Below are 16,092 nucleotides of genomic sequence, written 5' to 3' on the forward strand. Positions count from 1 at the left end.
GATTTGATGTCACAGCTCACCGTAACAATCCTGCGAAAGGAACCAGGTCAACAATGCCTCAGTTAATCAAACAGGTGTTACTTCCTTAACTTCATTTCCTATGTTGCAACTTATTTGCTGAGAATCAAGCAGTCTTTAAGACACTCTCTCCTGAACTCAACATGCAGGAAAAACCCAAAAGCGGACTCTTCTGAATTATTAACACGCTGCTCAGATTTGGACCAAAGTGTAAGAACAGGAAAGATCTGCTTCACTTCTCACAAAGCGTGTGTATCTGAGCAAAAAGGGCCAACATGGTGTCAAGTGCTTATTAACACCAGCAGGGCCTCCCTCGGCAACCTTCTGTGTGAGACTTGCAACCATCAAGTGCACAGTTCACAAACTGCTCTCCAGGCAGCTCATGGACATCCAAGGCCCTGTCATTTACTTGAGGAGCATCAATTAAAACACTGCCAATTTTTTATAACTGCCCCGTGCTTCAGTAGTGAGGGGCTCTGAGTTTCAAAAGCCTGCAATCCCACCTGTCACTGGCAGTAGAGGAACACCATCCCTTCCACCCCTCTCAAACCTGCTCACCTTGAGTTCTCAAGGCAACACAGCGTGGAACAAACCAACCCCGAACAAACACACCTGCCTTTGGGAGGGCCAGCAGGTGACTGCACCTTCTGTCAAAGCTATCCACCAAACTACTCCCACTCCTCATCAAACCCAGGAGAAGTTCTCAGGAAACACTGCAGTTAGGATGCTTTCCACAACGAGGAAGAACATTCAGCGCCACGGCATCCGTAACCCGTGTCCGCTGCTGCATTAACTCCCTATGAAAACTCTTGGAAAATGTACTAGAAAAGCCACAAGATGAGGAATAAACTGCTCTGGGTGAACACAGATGAGAAATCTGCACTGCACAGCTTCCATGCTTGACCACCACACAAAGGGAGCTCATGGGCTGCCTTTGCTGGGTTTCTCACATGAACATGGTGGAAACCCCTTCAGCCTCACCTAGAGATGGAGCCATTGTTGCCATGGGGTTGGTGGGATCAAGCTGGAACCCCCCCATCATGAACTGTGCATCTGAGGAAGTGCTGTCCATCTTCAAGTTGGGAAGGTTCATGTTCTGCGCCAGGTAGTACTGGTAGAGCTCGGCCTCGGCGGGGGACGGCAGGCTGCCGAGGCCTAGGTGCCGGTTATGCTGGATCTGGGACATGTTCTGCTGAAGCAACATCATATTGTGCATGTGCTTCTCACTGGTCATGTGAATCCGAAGGTTCCTAGCTACGTTGGTCTCATAGTCGCACACCTCGCACCGCCACGTAGGTTTGGTTTTTGGTTTGGTGGGGGAGGGAGCCCCACAGGTGCTACCGATGTTGGCGGCGGCCGCGGCCGCGGCAGCAGCTGCTGCCGCCGCTGCCCCCGCAGTGTGGCTGAACACTTGCTCTCCCCCTCCGTTCTGCAGGTTCTGCATGTTGTTGAGATGCTTGTCAGACTGCATATGAATACTGAGGTTGCCTTTGGTAGTTGTGGAGTAGTTACAGACCTCGCAGCGGAAGGGCTTGTAACCACAGGTGTAGCTCTCACCCCGCGCCAGCCGCGGGTGCGGCTGCCCGCTCTTGCAGTAGACGCAGGAGCCACCTGGCTCAGGATGTTTCTCCTTCATGTGCGCCTCAAGCGTCTGCTGGTACTTGTAGTGCCAATTGCACTTGGGACACTTGAGTGTCTTACATGAGTTGCGAGAATGCATCATAGTCATGTGGCCACCCAGCGACCGCGAGGAGCCCAGGACCGTGTCGCACTTTGGGCACTCCACGCCGCTCCCCGAGGGGCACTCCCCACCCCCAAGTTCACAGAGGGGGCCAGCGTGCTGGTGATGGGAGATGTAGCTCCCGTCCTCGCCCTCCGCACTCTCATTTGGTTCTGGTGCTGTGGCATTGTCTTTATTGGCACTTTCATCGATGAAGTCCAGCCTCCTGCTGCCCTCGGCCACACTGGCTCCGCCGCCCTCATTGTTAAAGCTTAAGTGATTCCTCCTGTTTGCACCATCAAAGACAAAGGAAGAAGCAGAATTAGAACTAGTAGAAGCTGTGCCCCGTGACAAGGTCTGGAGCATGTTAGGCATTAAGGGAGAGTTAGAAATGCTTTGGTTTGAGAGAGCAAGGTCCTTTTTGCTGCTGCCACTGCCTGCCACAGCCCCAACATCCTCCTGGGGCCGGTCCTCCAGTTCATCTTCCAACTCGTTTGGAAATAGTCCTTTGCAACCCTCATCATCCTCATCTTCTTCCTCTTCCTCCTCTTCCTCTTCCTCCTCCTCCTCTTCCACATCCTCCTCCTCCTCCTCTTCCACCTCCTCGGCTGGCTCCACCTTTTCCGAGAGGCTGTCCTGGTCGTCCCCCTCTTGTTTCTCCCCCCCTGCCACCCCAGGGTCCTTTCCCTCTGAGGATTTGGTGGGACTGGAAGCCAGCGGGCCCAGGGGGACTGAGGTAATGGGAGTCTTCAGAGCTGAGCTGGTCAGCCCACCCAGGTTGAGGAGTGCACTGGGGGCCAGGACACCCGCTGCCGGCGGCGGCTCAGCTCCACCGCCCGCCCCGGCCTGGAGGGCCTGCTCACCTTCCATGCAAATGCCACTGAATTTACCATAAAAACTGTGTCCAGGGCCTATGAGGTTAGCTGCGGAAACAAGAGGGTGCTGAAAGGTTTTGTTTTTTGGTTCCAGAAAGCTGACAAGGGGTTCCTTGTCTTTGCCTATCCCTTGGATGATAGCGGAGATGTTCTTATTGCTAAGAATTTTCCGCTCCTCCTCACTCAGAGTCATTCGGTGGTCGTGCACGGCATGGGTCACGAACGAGCGGACATACCCAAAGGAGAGCTTGCACAAGAAACACATCAGGATGGGCTTCCTCTTCCCATAGAGCACAAAGCCATCGAATTTGGACAGGTCCACATTGTTGGGAACATCTTTGGATACGCAGGAGCTTTTGGCAGAACCGTCGCTGTTCAGGTAATCCTTGTTGCTTTTGTGTCGCACATCGAAGACGCGGAAGCTGTGCAGGACGGGGCTGATGCCCGCCAGGGCTGAGGTATTCGGGAAGGCCTGGTCTGAGCCCTCAAACCACTTCCCGAAGGATGAGGCTATGTGGAAAGTGTTGATGATCTGTGGGTAGACAGGAGCGGCAGCAGAGGGATCTCCCTGCTTGGGCAGAGAGTTCGGGAGCAGCGAGGGGAGAGTCCCACTGCCGCCGGCACCCCCGCTTTGCACCAGCTGGCTGAGGCTCTCCACGATGTAGGCTGAGCCGTCGGGCTGGTAGACGATCTCGCCGGCCAGGTTCTCCACGTCGCTCTCCTCCTCGCCGTCCTCGCTGCTGTCGCTCCCGCTCTCCCCCCGCAGCGGCGGGGGCGGGCGGGCGCCGGCACAGCGGTGCTCCATGTAGCTCTGCAGGCCGGCGAAGGAGGCCGCGCACTGCCCGCAGCTCACCTCCTTGCCCGCGGGCTCGGCGCCGGGGCCCGCCGCGCTGCTCTCGGGGACGCGCTCAGGGAAGGGGACCCTCAGGCTGTCCAGGGGGCTGCAGCTCTCCGCCGCGGGCTGCTCCATGCTGCCGGCCGGGTCAGGGAGGTGGGCGCTGTTGAGATCAGTCCATTGCTGGTGCTGAGGAATGCCGCACCCATTGTCCTTCCCGGGGATGACGGGCGAGTCACAGCCTTCCATGGCAGGGCCGGCACGGAGCGCTCATTGCACCCGCTACGGCTCCGACCTGCGGATGGGACAGAAGAGAGAGGCAGGTGAGTCTGGGTGCTCCCGTAATGACCCCACCACCACCATCACCACCACCACAAGGGCTGCTGACCCCGCTTCTCAGGACCAAAGTGGGGGCTGGCGTGCCAAGACGGGCTCCAGGGACAGGCAGCCCAGCCTTGGGCAAGGCACTGCTGGGAACCAGCAACGGAAACACCTTGGCAGCAGCAACGCAAGAGGAGAACTGAAGGGGCCTGGAAAGTGGCAAAACCCCTCCTTAAAGCTTCTCCTAAAGGGAGCCAGCGGGAAGATTGTAGGACCTGCACAGTGACACCCCAAGGCCTTGGGTCTTCAGAAAACAAAACATCATGGGAAAGCTTGTGACAGAAACAAGATATGACAACAAAACAGTTCTGTGGCTTTACAGCTCTGGTATTCTCTGGCTCCCCCTAAGGCAGATGTTTTTCTGGGTTTCACCCTTCTCCTAATGGCTTGGGAAACGCAGACCCATTGCTACCACACATGCACCTCAATGGGAGGCCATGTGAGCCAGAGCAACTCACAGTGATTTTGGAGCAACAGTGCTCAGTGAGCACAGGAGACGCAACTGCTCTGGTCTGGACAGAGCTTAAACAGAGAGATGTCAGGAGAGAAACCAAACAGGAAATTCCAGACCTGACAAGGGAGCATCCTGGGGATTGGAGAGCAGTCAGCCCACCATGCTCCAGGAACCTCCCAGAGGTCCTGCAGGGCACAGCCTCTGCACACAGATTGCTTCCTCTCACCCCTGGAGACAAACAGTGGGTGCAGGTCCTGGAAGAGGAGGACACCCATCCCACCACCTCCATCCCACCAAAATCAGCATGACTGGAGGATTCCCACCAGCTGCCAGGCAGTCAGTGGGCCTGGGCTACTGACCATGGCCGACACCCAGGGACCCCTGTCATTGTGACCCTTTCTGCTGCATCTGGCCGATGACTCCAATACTGCAATCCTAATGGAGCCCTCCTTCAGCTCATACAGAAAGTCTGAAGAGAACTGGAAACCTGCCAGAGGTCTGACCACCTTCAAAGCCAGTGATGTGCCACAGCAGCCCTGTGTGAACTACCTGAATTAGTTCAAGCAAAAGAAAACAGAGTGACAATCAGCATTTTTTTTCTGGTTTCACTATCTCCCAGTTTATTTTTTTTTTCTTTACTACAAAAAGCCATCCACACTTCTGCTCATTTCTCTAAAGTGTTAGTACTTTCTCTTTACATTTGACTTCCAGTGAAGCTCGAAGAAAAAGCATTTACAACTACCACTGAAGGCAGAGTCATATTCTCAAAGCCCATGTACAAGGATGCCAGCAGAAGGACACGAAGGTGCATTGCGTGGAGACACCACCCAATGTGATCACACACAACATTACTCCACAGTACCTCCAGTCTCACCTTCCCTGGATTCTCTGCCACATACACAGCTGCCTCTAGAATTGCACTGGGAATAATCAGGGATTTGCTCTGTAGCAACAGCAATCTGATGCACAGAGCAGAAAAATAAGGAAAAGCAGTATCCTGCTGCCAAAAGGCTCTGGGTTTAATCAGACAGTTTTGTTCCCCTAGCCTAAAATATGCTCCAGCTATGTAACAGCTCCTACTGCACCAGCTCCCTCCCTGGATCACTGATCCCAGATCCTTCTGTGTTGAGGCTGCACATTCACCTTCCCACAACACACCTACTCTCTCCCTTTTCACTGCTACTTCTGCACTGGCAACTGCAATCCAAATTAAACCAAAACAGATTTATTCAGGGGAAATGAGGAAAATGAAACTCCATAAGCCTTGTATTTTTGCCAAGTGAAGTTTTAGGAACATCTATGCGAACTTCAAGGAACAACGTGGAGCAACCACACCCTCCCAATTCTTTCAGAAATGGACCATTGTACGGGCCAGCCCACTCCTGGGACACACAGCCAGGTGAGGCACAGCCAGGGTCACAGCGGTTCTGCTATCAAGAGCTCCTGACTGGCAGGAGGTGCCTGACTGACAGCCAGGCCAGAAGGGTTAGCAGGGCTGGAGGGGCGGGAGGGTTAACAGCCTGATTGGAAAATCAATGTAATAAATGCTTGGTAAGTTACAGGAACATGCGGGAAGAGGAGGCTGCGATTGATAAAGGACTGCAGCTTTGATGCTGCACTGGGGACTTGTTTATTGACAGGAAAGCCAATCTCTCTGCCGGCCCGGCCCGGCCCGGCAGACCCGCACGCTCCAATTAATTGGTGGGCTTTTCTGCCTTGGCTTGCTTTAACAGCTCTCCCCCACTCACTCCAAGTTAACCAGCTCAAGATGTGCTATGCCAAAGGAATCTTCTCTCCTCTCCCTTCCCTCAACACAGAGGAGCCCTTACAGGGCATGTGGAAAAACCCAGAGCCAAAACGGCCAGCCCAAGCCCTGGACACAGGCTGAGCCCCTGCACAAGCCCAAGCTCTTCTGATGGTTCAGCTGCCATCAGAGCCGTTCCTAAGGCATTAAAATATTTGTTTCTATTCACGCAGAAGCTGCAGGAATCAGCTGTTCAAACTGAAAACAGCCATTTCCTTACTGTAGCAAATCAGGTTCTAAGCAGGAGCTCAATGCAGTTATTAGTCCACCATTGGGCCCAATGTCTTCCATCACCCCGAAATGCCCCTAGGCCACCTGTGTGGGGACAAACACAGTGCGAGAGCTCAGATGGACAGACAGTGGTGTGCTCCACACCTCCCATTCGCTCCCCCTGTCGCCCTCTCTGCTCTGTTTATCAGCCAGTCAATAAGAAAAGGTAGTTCTTACTTAAGGAGGCAGAAGTCAACTCGTCAGGTCGATCAGCACTCTGTCTGTAAACATGGTTTCCCGTAAAATCAATGAACTCCAGTTACAGGGAGAACAGCCTGAGTGCCAGAGACTCTGTGCTCTCACATTGCCCCAGTGGCAAGGAAGGGCCCTCCTGCTCCCTTCTGCAGCCTCACATCCCACCACTGCCATGCCCACCCTGCCTCTGGCCCACGGCCCATCCCAGCTGCTGCCCCTTCCTCACAGCACCACCTCACAGTCCCTTGGAGCCAACGTGGCCCAGAATGGAGCTTGTATGGCAGACGCAGGTCCCAGAACAACACTGTGTGCCCCACGTCTGCCACATTCCTACCAACCAGGCCAAGCAGCTGGCAGCCATGCCATGCAGAACACACGTTGAGTCACTCCCTGTGTCACCCTGCCACCTCCTCCTAGCCCCAACCTCAAAGGGACAGACACTCCGTTTCCAGCAATCCTTCCACCAAGGAGTGGCTGGTCCTAAAGCAACACCCTGCAGCTCCTGGCAAGCTGGGGCTCCTGGGCACCCCCAGCCTGCGGCACCAGGCTGCTTCCTCCCCTGGGGACACTGGCGAGCAGTGCAGGCAGCAGGGATGGAGCAGGAGGGAGGAGGGGGCTCCTGCTGTTGCCCAGGCTTCCCAAGAATTAAATATGAACAGCCGCGCTGTGTAATTTTAAATTGTTAATTAGCACAGGGTTAATTAGGCGGCCCTTTCACAAGAGGCTGTTTGGCAGTAAACCAAGACTAGAAGCAATGAGGAAGGAGGAAAACAAAAGGAGAAAGCGACAGTGAGAAACTGTTCCCTCAGCTAATGACCCACATGGCACCATGGAAAAGAGGGCGCTGAGGACAGGGAGAAGATACAGGCAGATGCATTACACCCACAGCCATTACCTGGCTGACAGTCCCTGCAGGCTGCCCTCCCCCTGCCCAGCTGCACGGCACAGGGAAGCGCTCAGGCCCTCAGTCAGCTCCAGGGTGCCAGTGGCTCAGGAAAGCCAAAAAGGACAGAGGTGAGGGAGAACAAGGACAGCACAGAACTCACAGAACTAAGGGCACGCTCAGACACTCTGCCCACACCCCTCCTCACACACTCAGCCTGGCCTTCTGCAGCGTCCTCAGAAGGACAACGCCTGGTGAGTGTGGTGGCCAGGTTGGCCAAGAAGCTCCTGTCTCAGCAATGGCACTTGATGACCCTTGCTCCAGCCTGAAAACTAGGGATGGACATACCAAAGGTGAGCAGCCAACTCAACTTCATGGTCATAGAAACACAGAGTAGCTTGGGCAGGGACCCTGGAGGTCCCTGGGAACAGGAATGCTCCAAGCTCCCAAGAGCAGGAGCCCAGGCAGGGGTGTGAGGCAGTCCCCGTGACCCTCTGAAGTGCGGACACAAGGAATCTGGAGCAGCAAAGCTTTCTGTGCTGCCTCCTGGCACCTGGCGCGCTGCACAGCACTCGGGTGTGCAGCGTGCAGGAACAACACTTAGGAAATTGCAAATGGAAAGACATGATAAAAATAATTGCCTAGGATCAAGAATTCAAAAATTAAGGAAGAACAGAATGTATGTTGCCAAAGCAGCTTTAATTTTGTTCCTTTATGCATATGAATTATGATACTGCCTGCAATTAGGTGAGCACACGCTGCCTTGCTTGGCAAGCAGGACGGTCACAGAAGAGGGTAAAACAAGGTGGCAGGAGCATGTTGTCACTTTATGTGATTTCCAACAGCCGCTATCACACAAATATGTGAAGAGTTACTTCCTAGAATAGAAATATCTTTTCAAATTTTCTCAGCAACACTGCCTGGAGATTCAAGTGGCAATACCAAGGTTTCAATTCCCAGTTCCGTAAAATGCTTCTACCTTTTAAGTTAAACAGAAGACGGGGATCCCAGCTCTCTCATATTCATTAAGGTGCCAGAAAGCAGCAAGATACCTGCCAGCCTAAGGGAAGTGCTGAAAACTCTGCAACACGGCTTGAGATATTAGGATAAAATTGTATTTATGTGCCAAAACCTGAGCATAACAGGGAACATGGATGCACAGTGTGAAGAATGATTTCTAGCTGGGGTTTTCCCACCAGCATTTTACAACATAGTGCCCTGGGATTTCTCTTATGCATTTCCTAACCAAAAAAAAAACCCTGAAAATACTGATATTTATTTGCCAAGTTCAACATTTTAATGAAGCAATTACAAACTAATTTTTCCTTTTCACATAGCAAGTCATATTTTGCACCTCCCCAAGTGAGACCAAGCTGTGTTTTAGCACACACCCTGATCACAGCGGAGTTGTTTCACTGGCAACCATGGCCTGATGAGCAAGATACCAGTCTTGCCAAATCCTGAACACCTTACATCTCTCTTCCTCTTTTGCAGTGAGGCTCTAGCTACCAAAAGCCCAAGATCAGTTCTGACTTCCTCCAGCATTCTGCTCTGTACCAGACTGTTTCTACTCAGACACACGGCCACATCCAACACCTCTGCAGTGGGAGCAGAATTAACAAGCCAGCCCTGCCTGCTGGTGGAAGAAACATCCAAACAACATTGACCCACAGGTTCCAAAGAGTTGGGGCTGCAAGTCCTCACAAACTGGTTGGTTATCCCAACAAAGCCAAGAATTCATAGAACTGAAGAATCATTTGGGTTGGAAAAGACTCTTAAGATCATCGTCTAACCATTAACCCAGCACTGCCAAGGCCACCACTAACCCATGTCCCCACATACCACAATACACACCTGTTAAATCCCTCCCTGGGATGGTGACTGTACTGCTGCCCTCGGCAGCTTGTGCTAGTGCCTGACCGCCTTCTCAGAGAAAAGCTTTTTCCTCTGTGGGAGCCCCTCCCCTCGGAGGGGTTCTAGCCCACGGATCCTCAAAGGCCCCAGAAGGGGATGATGTGGCACAAAGCGGTCTACTGAAAGAGAAGATCCATGGGGCACCTGAAAGGACAGGACAGTCCTCCCCCAGCAGGAAGCCAGCTGTGTGGAGGGGCTGCTCTGGGCAGCGCTCCAGCCCAGAGCGCCAGCGGTACAGCACTGCGCACAGCCATGGTGCGAGGTGACACTGCGAGGTGACACGGCTCCATGCATGGCACGGGGTGACACTGCGAGGTGACACGGGCTCCATCCATGGCAGGGGGTGACACTGCAAGGTGACACGGGCTCCATCCATGGCACGAGGTGACATTGCGAGGTGACATGGGCTCCATTCTCGGCACGAGGTGACACGGGCTCCATCCACAGGCTCCATCCATGGCACAGTCGGCCCCTCAGATCCTCCCGGCATCATTAGCATAAACAGCTTTTCAACCAGCAGGAAGCAAGAGAAACGCTGAACAAAACAGTGCTGAAAGCTGCAGGGCTCAAGCACTTCGTATGAAACTGAGAGAAAGGGGCTCCTCAAAAAGGTGAACTCTCCATATTATCCACATTTTCCCTCTGCCCTTCACACCAGCTAAAACTGAGCCAATGGGAGTAACACGAGTCAGGCAGCTTTTCAGAAGGCATTTTGTTATGAACTATTATTCCAAGTTTACTGATCCCTTTGAGCCAGCTACTGCAGTATACACAAAAATACTTATCTAATCTTCAACCCACTGCCATTGAGAGTGGAGTGATCCCAAGGAGGGCCAGAAGGCTTTCTGAGAGCAGCTGGGGACAAGAGTGCTTATTCCTTCAGGAGAGTCTTAGCACTAAGAATATTTTGCATCAGAGGTAAACTGGCTTCAGTCATGTTTCTCTCTACACAGCAAACTGAAGCACTTGCTTGGCTCATACGTTACAAGGAATTCACACGCTCCCAGGGCACGGAGCTTGTTCTCAGGTTCTGCAGGATCCTCTCCTCTTGAGTAGCACACCACAAAAGTTCCAGGTTTTGTTTCAAAATGTCACACATCTCAAGATTCTGCCGTTGTGCAACTCACCCCTTTGCTCCAAACCCCCAATCTTTCTTGTTAAATGGTGTTCTCAGCCTATGCTGCTGCATAAATAACTACATTTGCATATGGTTTGCATTTTCAGTGCGCTGTTGTTGATCCAACTCCAAAACTAATCAAAGAGCTGCTGAGGACAAATTGCTTTGCTCTGTCACACAGACCCCACAGTCCCTCTGGCTGCCCCAAGCCCCAGTGCCTCAGGAAGTGAGCCGTGCTCTTCCCCCCGTTTTGCCATGCTGCAGCTTGTCCTGTGTCCCCAGTGCCTGTCCAGTGGCTCACACCAGTTCCAGCTACCCCAGCTCTGTCTGGGCCCTGCGTCCCTCCATGGAGGGAGGGAACACCCACAACACCTTGCACTGGGCAACCCCTACCCGCACCGAGCCCCTGGTGATGCTTGTGAACACAGAAGGCCTGAAATGGTCTGAGTTTGCAGCCCTGCCACGTGGCTTTGGGATCAGACACAGCCCAAGAGCTGCTGCTCCGCTGCCAGGCTGTGCTCCACAGCCACGCTCCACACATGCAGGGACTCACCAACAAACCCTGCCAAGCCTCCTTCCTCCTACGGGCTTACCCAAACAACATGTGCGCTCCAGACTAGTGTCAAGGGCCAAGCCAAGGGTAAGAGTCAGACTCATAAGTCATGCGGATCTCCTCTGCCAGGGCTCGGATCCAGTCCTTGTTAGGAAGCAGACTCACTGCGACATTCTGGGCTCAGTTGCTCCTTCCCACCCTTTGGGAAAGCCAATGCTCTGGATGGGGAGAGCAGGCTTAGAGGAATTAGGTCATTCTGTAACCATTCCACTGGCTGCTCAGACAAACACCACGGCTGATACGTCAGCTCTGAACTACACACTGGGGTTGCACAGTCCCATCACAAAGGTCACCGGGATGTCTGCTCACACCAGCCATTCATGTTTCAGTATAAACAACAGTTACAGCCGTATCACTGGAAGATAATCTAAAAACCTCCTAAAACAGGTAAGGAAACTTGCTGGGAAACCACCACATTTAGGCCAACTTTTAGCAGATCCAAGTGGTCCCATACTCCTGTTAACAGCATCCACATTGGTTGCTTCCAAAACTACACCCTGCTCCAGACTTCATATACAGCCTAAGCATGTTCCTTATCTGGCCAAAACAAATCTTCCTGATTGCAGCAACCATCAGGAGTCAACACCTGTGGACCACTTGACAGCTCAAAGTCTCAAGTTCACACTCTCCATGTGCACAGCACGCAGTCCCTGCATCAGCTGCTACATCTCCAGTACACCTCAGAACCATCACCTGTGAAACATTTAACCACCTCAGCTGGGGAGCGCTGACACAGATCCAGGTAAATGGGGACGCCAAAGGATGTGCCCGATGCATCTGCAGGCACTCCCAAGCCCAGTGAGCACCACGCAGCAGCACACTGCGAGGGACACAGGAGATGAGGGAGGAAGTTGCTAAGCACATGTCTCCAGACCTCCAGGACTGAAAGTGTTACTCAGCTGCCTGGCCTCTTGCTAATTGTGGGTTTTATTTTTATTTCCTATTACCCTCTTGCACGCCTGATGAGATTATCTTACCGGAACTGACACAGCTGGAGGCAGCAGCCATACATGGAGCCTCTCAGGAGGCAATGCAATTTTATTTTCATTGATCAGGAATCAGCAGGGCAGTAAATGATGGGAAATTCCATTAGGAGAAATACTGGGCCACAAGACCCAACTACCCAGGTACAACCAAATCCCAGAAAGTCCCATCCTTCCTCAAAGCCCCATTGGGATGTGGACAGCAAATCATCTTTCTTCCTCCCAAAATGGAGTCAGCTACTAACCTGATATTCCTAATTGCCGCCTGCGCTGCCAGAAGCGGAGGCAATGCTGTCAGAGCACCCCCAAGGGCTCACTTAGCCCAGACAGTGCCTTTGGTAGAGCCAGCAGCACCCGGCAGCCCCAGCTCAGCCCAGCGGCTGCTGCAGGGCCAAGGCTGTTTCCCAGCAGGTGCCCATTCCACAGGCTTTGTTCTCACAGCCAGGCAGGTGTGAGTGGTGCTGGATGCCAGTGCCTCAGCCAGTCCCAGCAGAGCCGGGCCAAGCCGAGGGATGCCCAGCTCCCACCCGCAGCCCGAGGCCCCAGTAAAGCATGACAGCGTCACTGCAGAGAACAGCCCTCCTCCTCCAAGGGCCACTGCCTCGGGGCATACAGCACTCTGGGATCTCAGGGAAACGCCATGTGACAGAGCATCACACACCACACAACTCTCTTACAAGCCCAAACTCCTCTGAGCCCAAACTGGGAACCATGTCAAGCCTTTTATTTTAACCCCCCCCATACACAGGATATGCACTCAATCCCTCGCTCCTGGATTAAAATCCCACCGTCAGGCCCCTGATTCAAAGCCTGCCCCACCCTGCTGTCCCTTGCTGCACACACCTGGTGACAGGTGAGCCCGAGGCCCCAGCGGGATGGCCAGAGCTGCCGACAGTGCAGGGGTTAACGGGAGCCGAGCGTGGCACAGCTGTAAAGGTGATCAATACCAGCCAGATACTAAAGCAGCATAAGCCACATCATTGACTGCCAAGCAGATGATAAAACTGTTTATGATGATAATTGTGGGGTGCCTGCAAGGTGTTCCTAGGGCTGTCTTGAGCTTTTTACCAAAATAAGAATTGCCAAAACATCAGCCATCTGCAGCCCCCCTCGCCCCAGTGAGACCCTTCACAAGCCACTGTGCCCACACACTGACCCCAAACCACCTCCACAGCCCAGCTACCACTGGGATGGAGGGCCACATCACCGGACACAGGCCCTGAACTGTTTATCTTACACACACCCATATCAGGGCTTACTCCTACAGCTGTTGTACACCTTCGGCTGGAGCATCCATTCCAGAGAAAACAGAGCTCAAACACCAAAAGCTGTAACTTCAGTTCAGGATCCTCCTCCTGATCAGCTAAAAATTAATCTCCATTGCCCACTCTAAAACATTTCCTTCAGTATTTCAATTAATTTTACCTCTACTCTGGACTTTGTACAGTTTCCTACATCCTTTTAACAAGATTTAACAGAATTTATCTGTTCAGGAGCCAAATTCTTGTGCAATGCATTAGGAATCCTTTTTGAGAAGACTGAACTGTGGATATACTCGGTGTGGAAGATCCAGCAGGTGTATGTGCATGCAGGCTTTACCTCAGAACAGGTGACACACTGCAGCCTGCCACCTGCCACCGTGCGTCCGCAGGGCCAGCAGCTGATCTGCCAGCACACAGCAAGGCAGCCTTTGGATTCTGAAGTCGTTTCCAATATCAAAATAGTTTCTCTTGGATTAAACTCAGTAACACAGATGCCCCAGCCTCCAGAAGTGATGCCAAAGTGCCTGGTGGGATATGCTCTGGCAAAAGCATCTGCTGCTCCTCCATCCGCAGGAACAGCGGCTGTAACACACTTGGGGCTCCGCTGCCACCACAGTCAAGTGACAGCTGAAAATGAGTTTAACAAGGGCTGCAGCTCCAGGGTTCTGTCAGCAGCTCCATGGGCAGTAATTAAGGAGTATGGGTCCCATTACCTCCCAGTACAGACAAGGCTCTGACAGCTCCATCTCAGTGTTAACCCCAAGGACCATTTGCTATGGGCTGCAGGCAGCACTCCGTGCCACCTCCACTGCCTTGGCTGGCTGCTCCTAGGCAACTGAATGGTCTTCTTTAACTAATCACTGGTGACATCTGCAAAATAAACTTTACACCAGCAGCCTTGCTGTGGACTGGCCTCAACCTGGACAAGACCCCAGGAAGTGCTTCTGGCTAATGCTCTGGCCCTTCCTCCTCCTAATGCCTCCCCTTGTCAGGACCAGAATAACCCACCCTGTTGTCTCCTCCTCATCCCCCTGTTCCTTGGTGCCTCCCACCCCTCTAAAAGATGCCACTTCTCCCAAAAGCACAGTCAGCCAAAGACTCTCAAGCCAAGTTTTTCAGGGTGAAGGACAGAACCTTATGCCTCCACAAGCGTTTCATCCTTCCATGCTGAACCAACCCCTTCTTTCTCAGCTGCTCTTTCCCATGCACATCTGTACTGCAGGACATGGTGAGGATGGTGCCACACCTCTCCAGCTCACTTGCAGAGCAATGAGCAGGGTAATGATGGAATTGACAGCAGAACTGAACGCAGCACTCCAAGGAGCAAGCATATCATGCCACACAGCTGCTGCCTTACAGGTTGGAGATTCGGACATGAGCTTCTAAACTTTGTCCACTCTCAGCCCAAACATGGGTGATGGGCTGCAGAACCCTATGAAACTTATCCCAGAGGTCTTGGAGAGCTGGGGCTGCTCTTTCAAATGCTCATCAGTATACCAGTTATAAACAAGATTAAAACAATCCCTTCTTACCAAAATCTAGACAAGGGAGAAATCTCCCTCCCTGTTGTCCTTCTAATGAGCCATCTTCCATCAGGCTTTCCCCCTCCTGTTTTACAACAACACTCTAGAAAACAATTCAGTGTCTTAAACAATTCTGTTCTAGTCCTCCATGCAAGTCCTGCCCCCCTCCTCCCCCTGTGCAGCAGGAGGGAGCAGGTGCTCTGAGATGGGGCTGGGTGCAGGGCTGGGTGCACCTCTGTGCTTCGCCCAGAGCCATCCTGGGTTGGTAGAGCAGCAGGAGCTTCCTGGCATCTGGTCCCTTCCAGCCCCCCTGGACCTTCAGCTCTGAAGACACAACTCGCTCTCCTCCTGCAGAGAAGGCAGGGACAGCAGACTGGGGCCCCAGCAGCACTTACTTTTCTTGAAAACATCTGTTTTCATTATCACTATTACTTTTAATTAGCACTTTACAGCAGCCCTGAGCCCTCCCAGCTGGAGGAGAGCTCTGCTCCTAAATGAACAATTAGAAGGTGGACTAAGGGAATTTTTTTCTCATCTTCAGAACCCAGTTTTTCAGCAGAGCTCAAAGACAAACCATCGGGTTAAAGGAGCTCCCTTGAAGAGGTCTCTTCAGGCGCGGCTCAAAGCCTGCAGGTCGCCTGGGGATCCCTATGTTGTGAATGGCCACTGAACTCAGGAATCTGAAACACTGAACTGATTATTAATGTCAGGGTCTTAACACCTCTACCCTCAGTGCTCACTGAACGGCCTCCTCTTCCTCACCCAGCCACAATAATTGCCCTGCAGAAAATCAAAGACTTTAATGCCCATCTCACTCGTGCAAGGCCCTTGCTCAAGAGTTCAGGCCAAGTACAAGCTGAAAGACAGAGCCCTATTAAATGCATAAGGAAATAGGTCCCTATGAAGCATAATTACTAGAAACATAGACTCCTGATCAAGCGCTTCTCTGAAACCCAACAATGAAAAGCATCCGCATGAAAACCCCCAGAGACAGCCTCAGCCATCGCAAAGAAAGCAGAAGGACAGAGAGGTGAAGTGTCAGGATGAAAGGGCCGTCCCAGGGCCACCACTGCCATCTCGGCAGCCCTGCGAGTCCAGCACCCACAGACTCCAGCCTTTAATTAGGAACGAGCCACGAAGCTCCAAAACTCTCCAGCTGACACTGATGAAAACCTCATCTCTTGTACCCCTCGCTGTTTCCTCAGTGTTGCCTCTGCTCCCGACACCAGGAGACTCTGCTGCCCT

The 16,092-nt window shown here is 52.7% G+C and overlaps 1 protein-coding gene across 2 annotated transcripts in view; it reads right to left on the bottom strand.

The window, feature by feature from the left end:
• The window catches only part of ZFHX3 (zinc finger homeobox 3), a 125,330-nt gene that overhangs the window by 80,433 nt on the left and 28,805 nt on the right, over positions 1-16,092 (bottom strand). For both annotated transcript variants that reach the window (XM_084215096.1, XM_084215097.1), the window contains exon 2: positions 1,000-3,743. In XM_084215096.1, coding sequence (XP_084071222.1) covers positions 1,000-3,697 — 2,698 coding nt within the window. In that variant the 5' untranslated portion in view covers positions 3,698-3,743. The remainder of the gene's footprint in view (positions 1-999; positions 3,744-16,092) is intronic.

The sequence above is a fragment of the Fringilla coelebs genome, assembly GCF_963513975.1.
Source record: "Fringilla coelebs genome assembly, chromosome: 14".
NCBI lineage: Eukaryota > Metazoa > Chordata > Aves > Passeriformes > Fringillidae > Fringilla > Fringilla coelebs.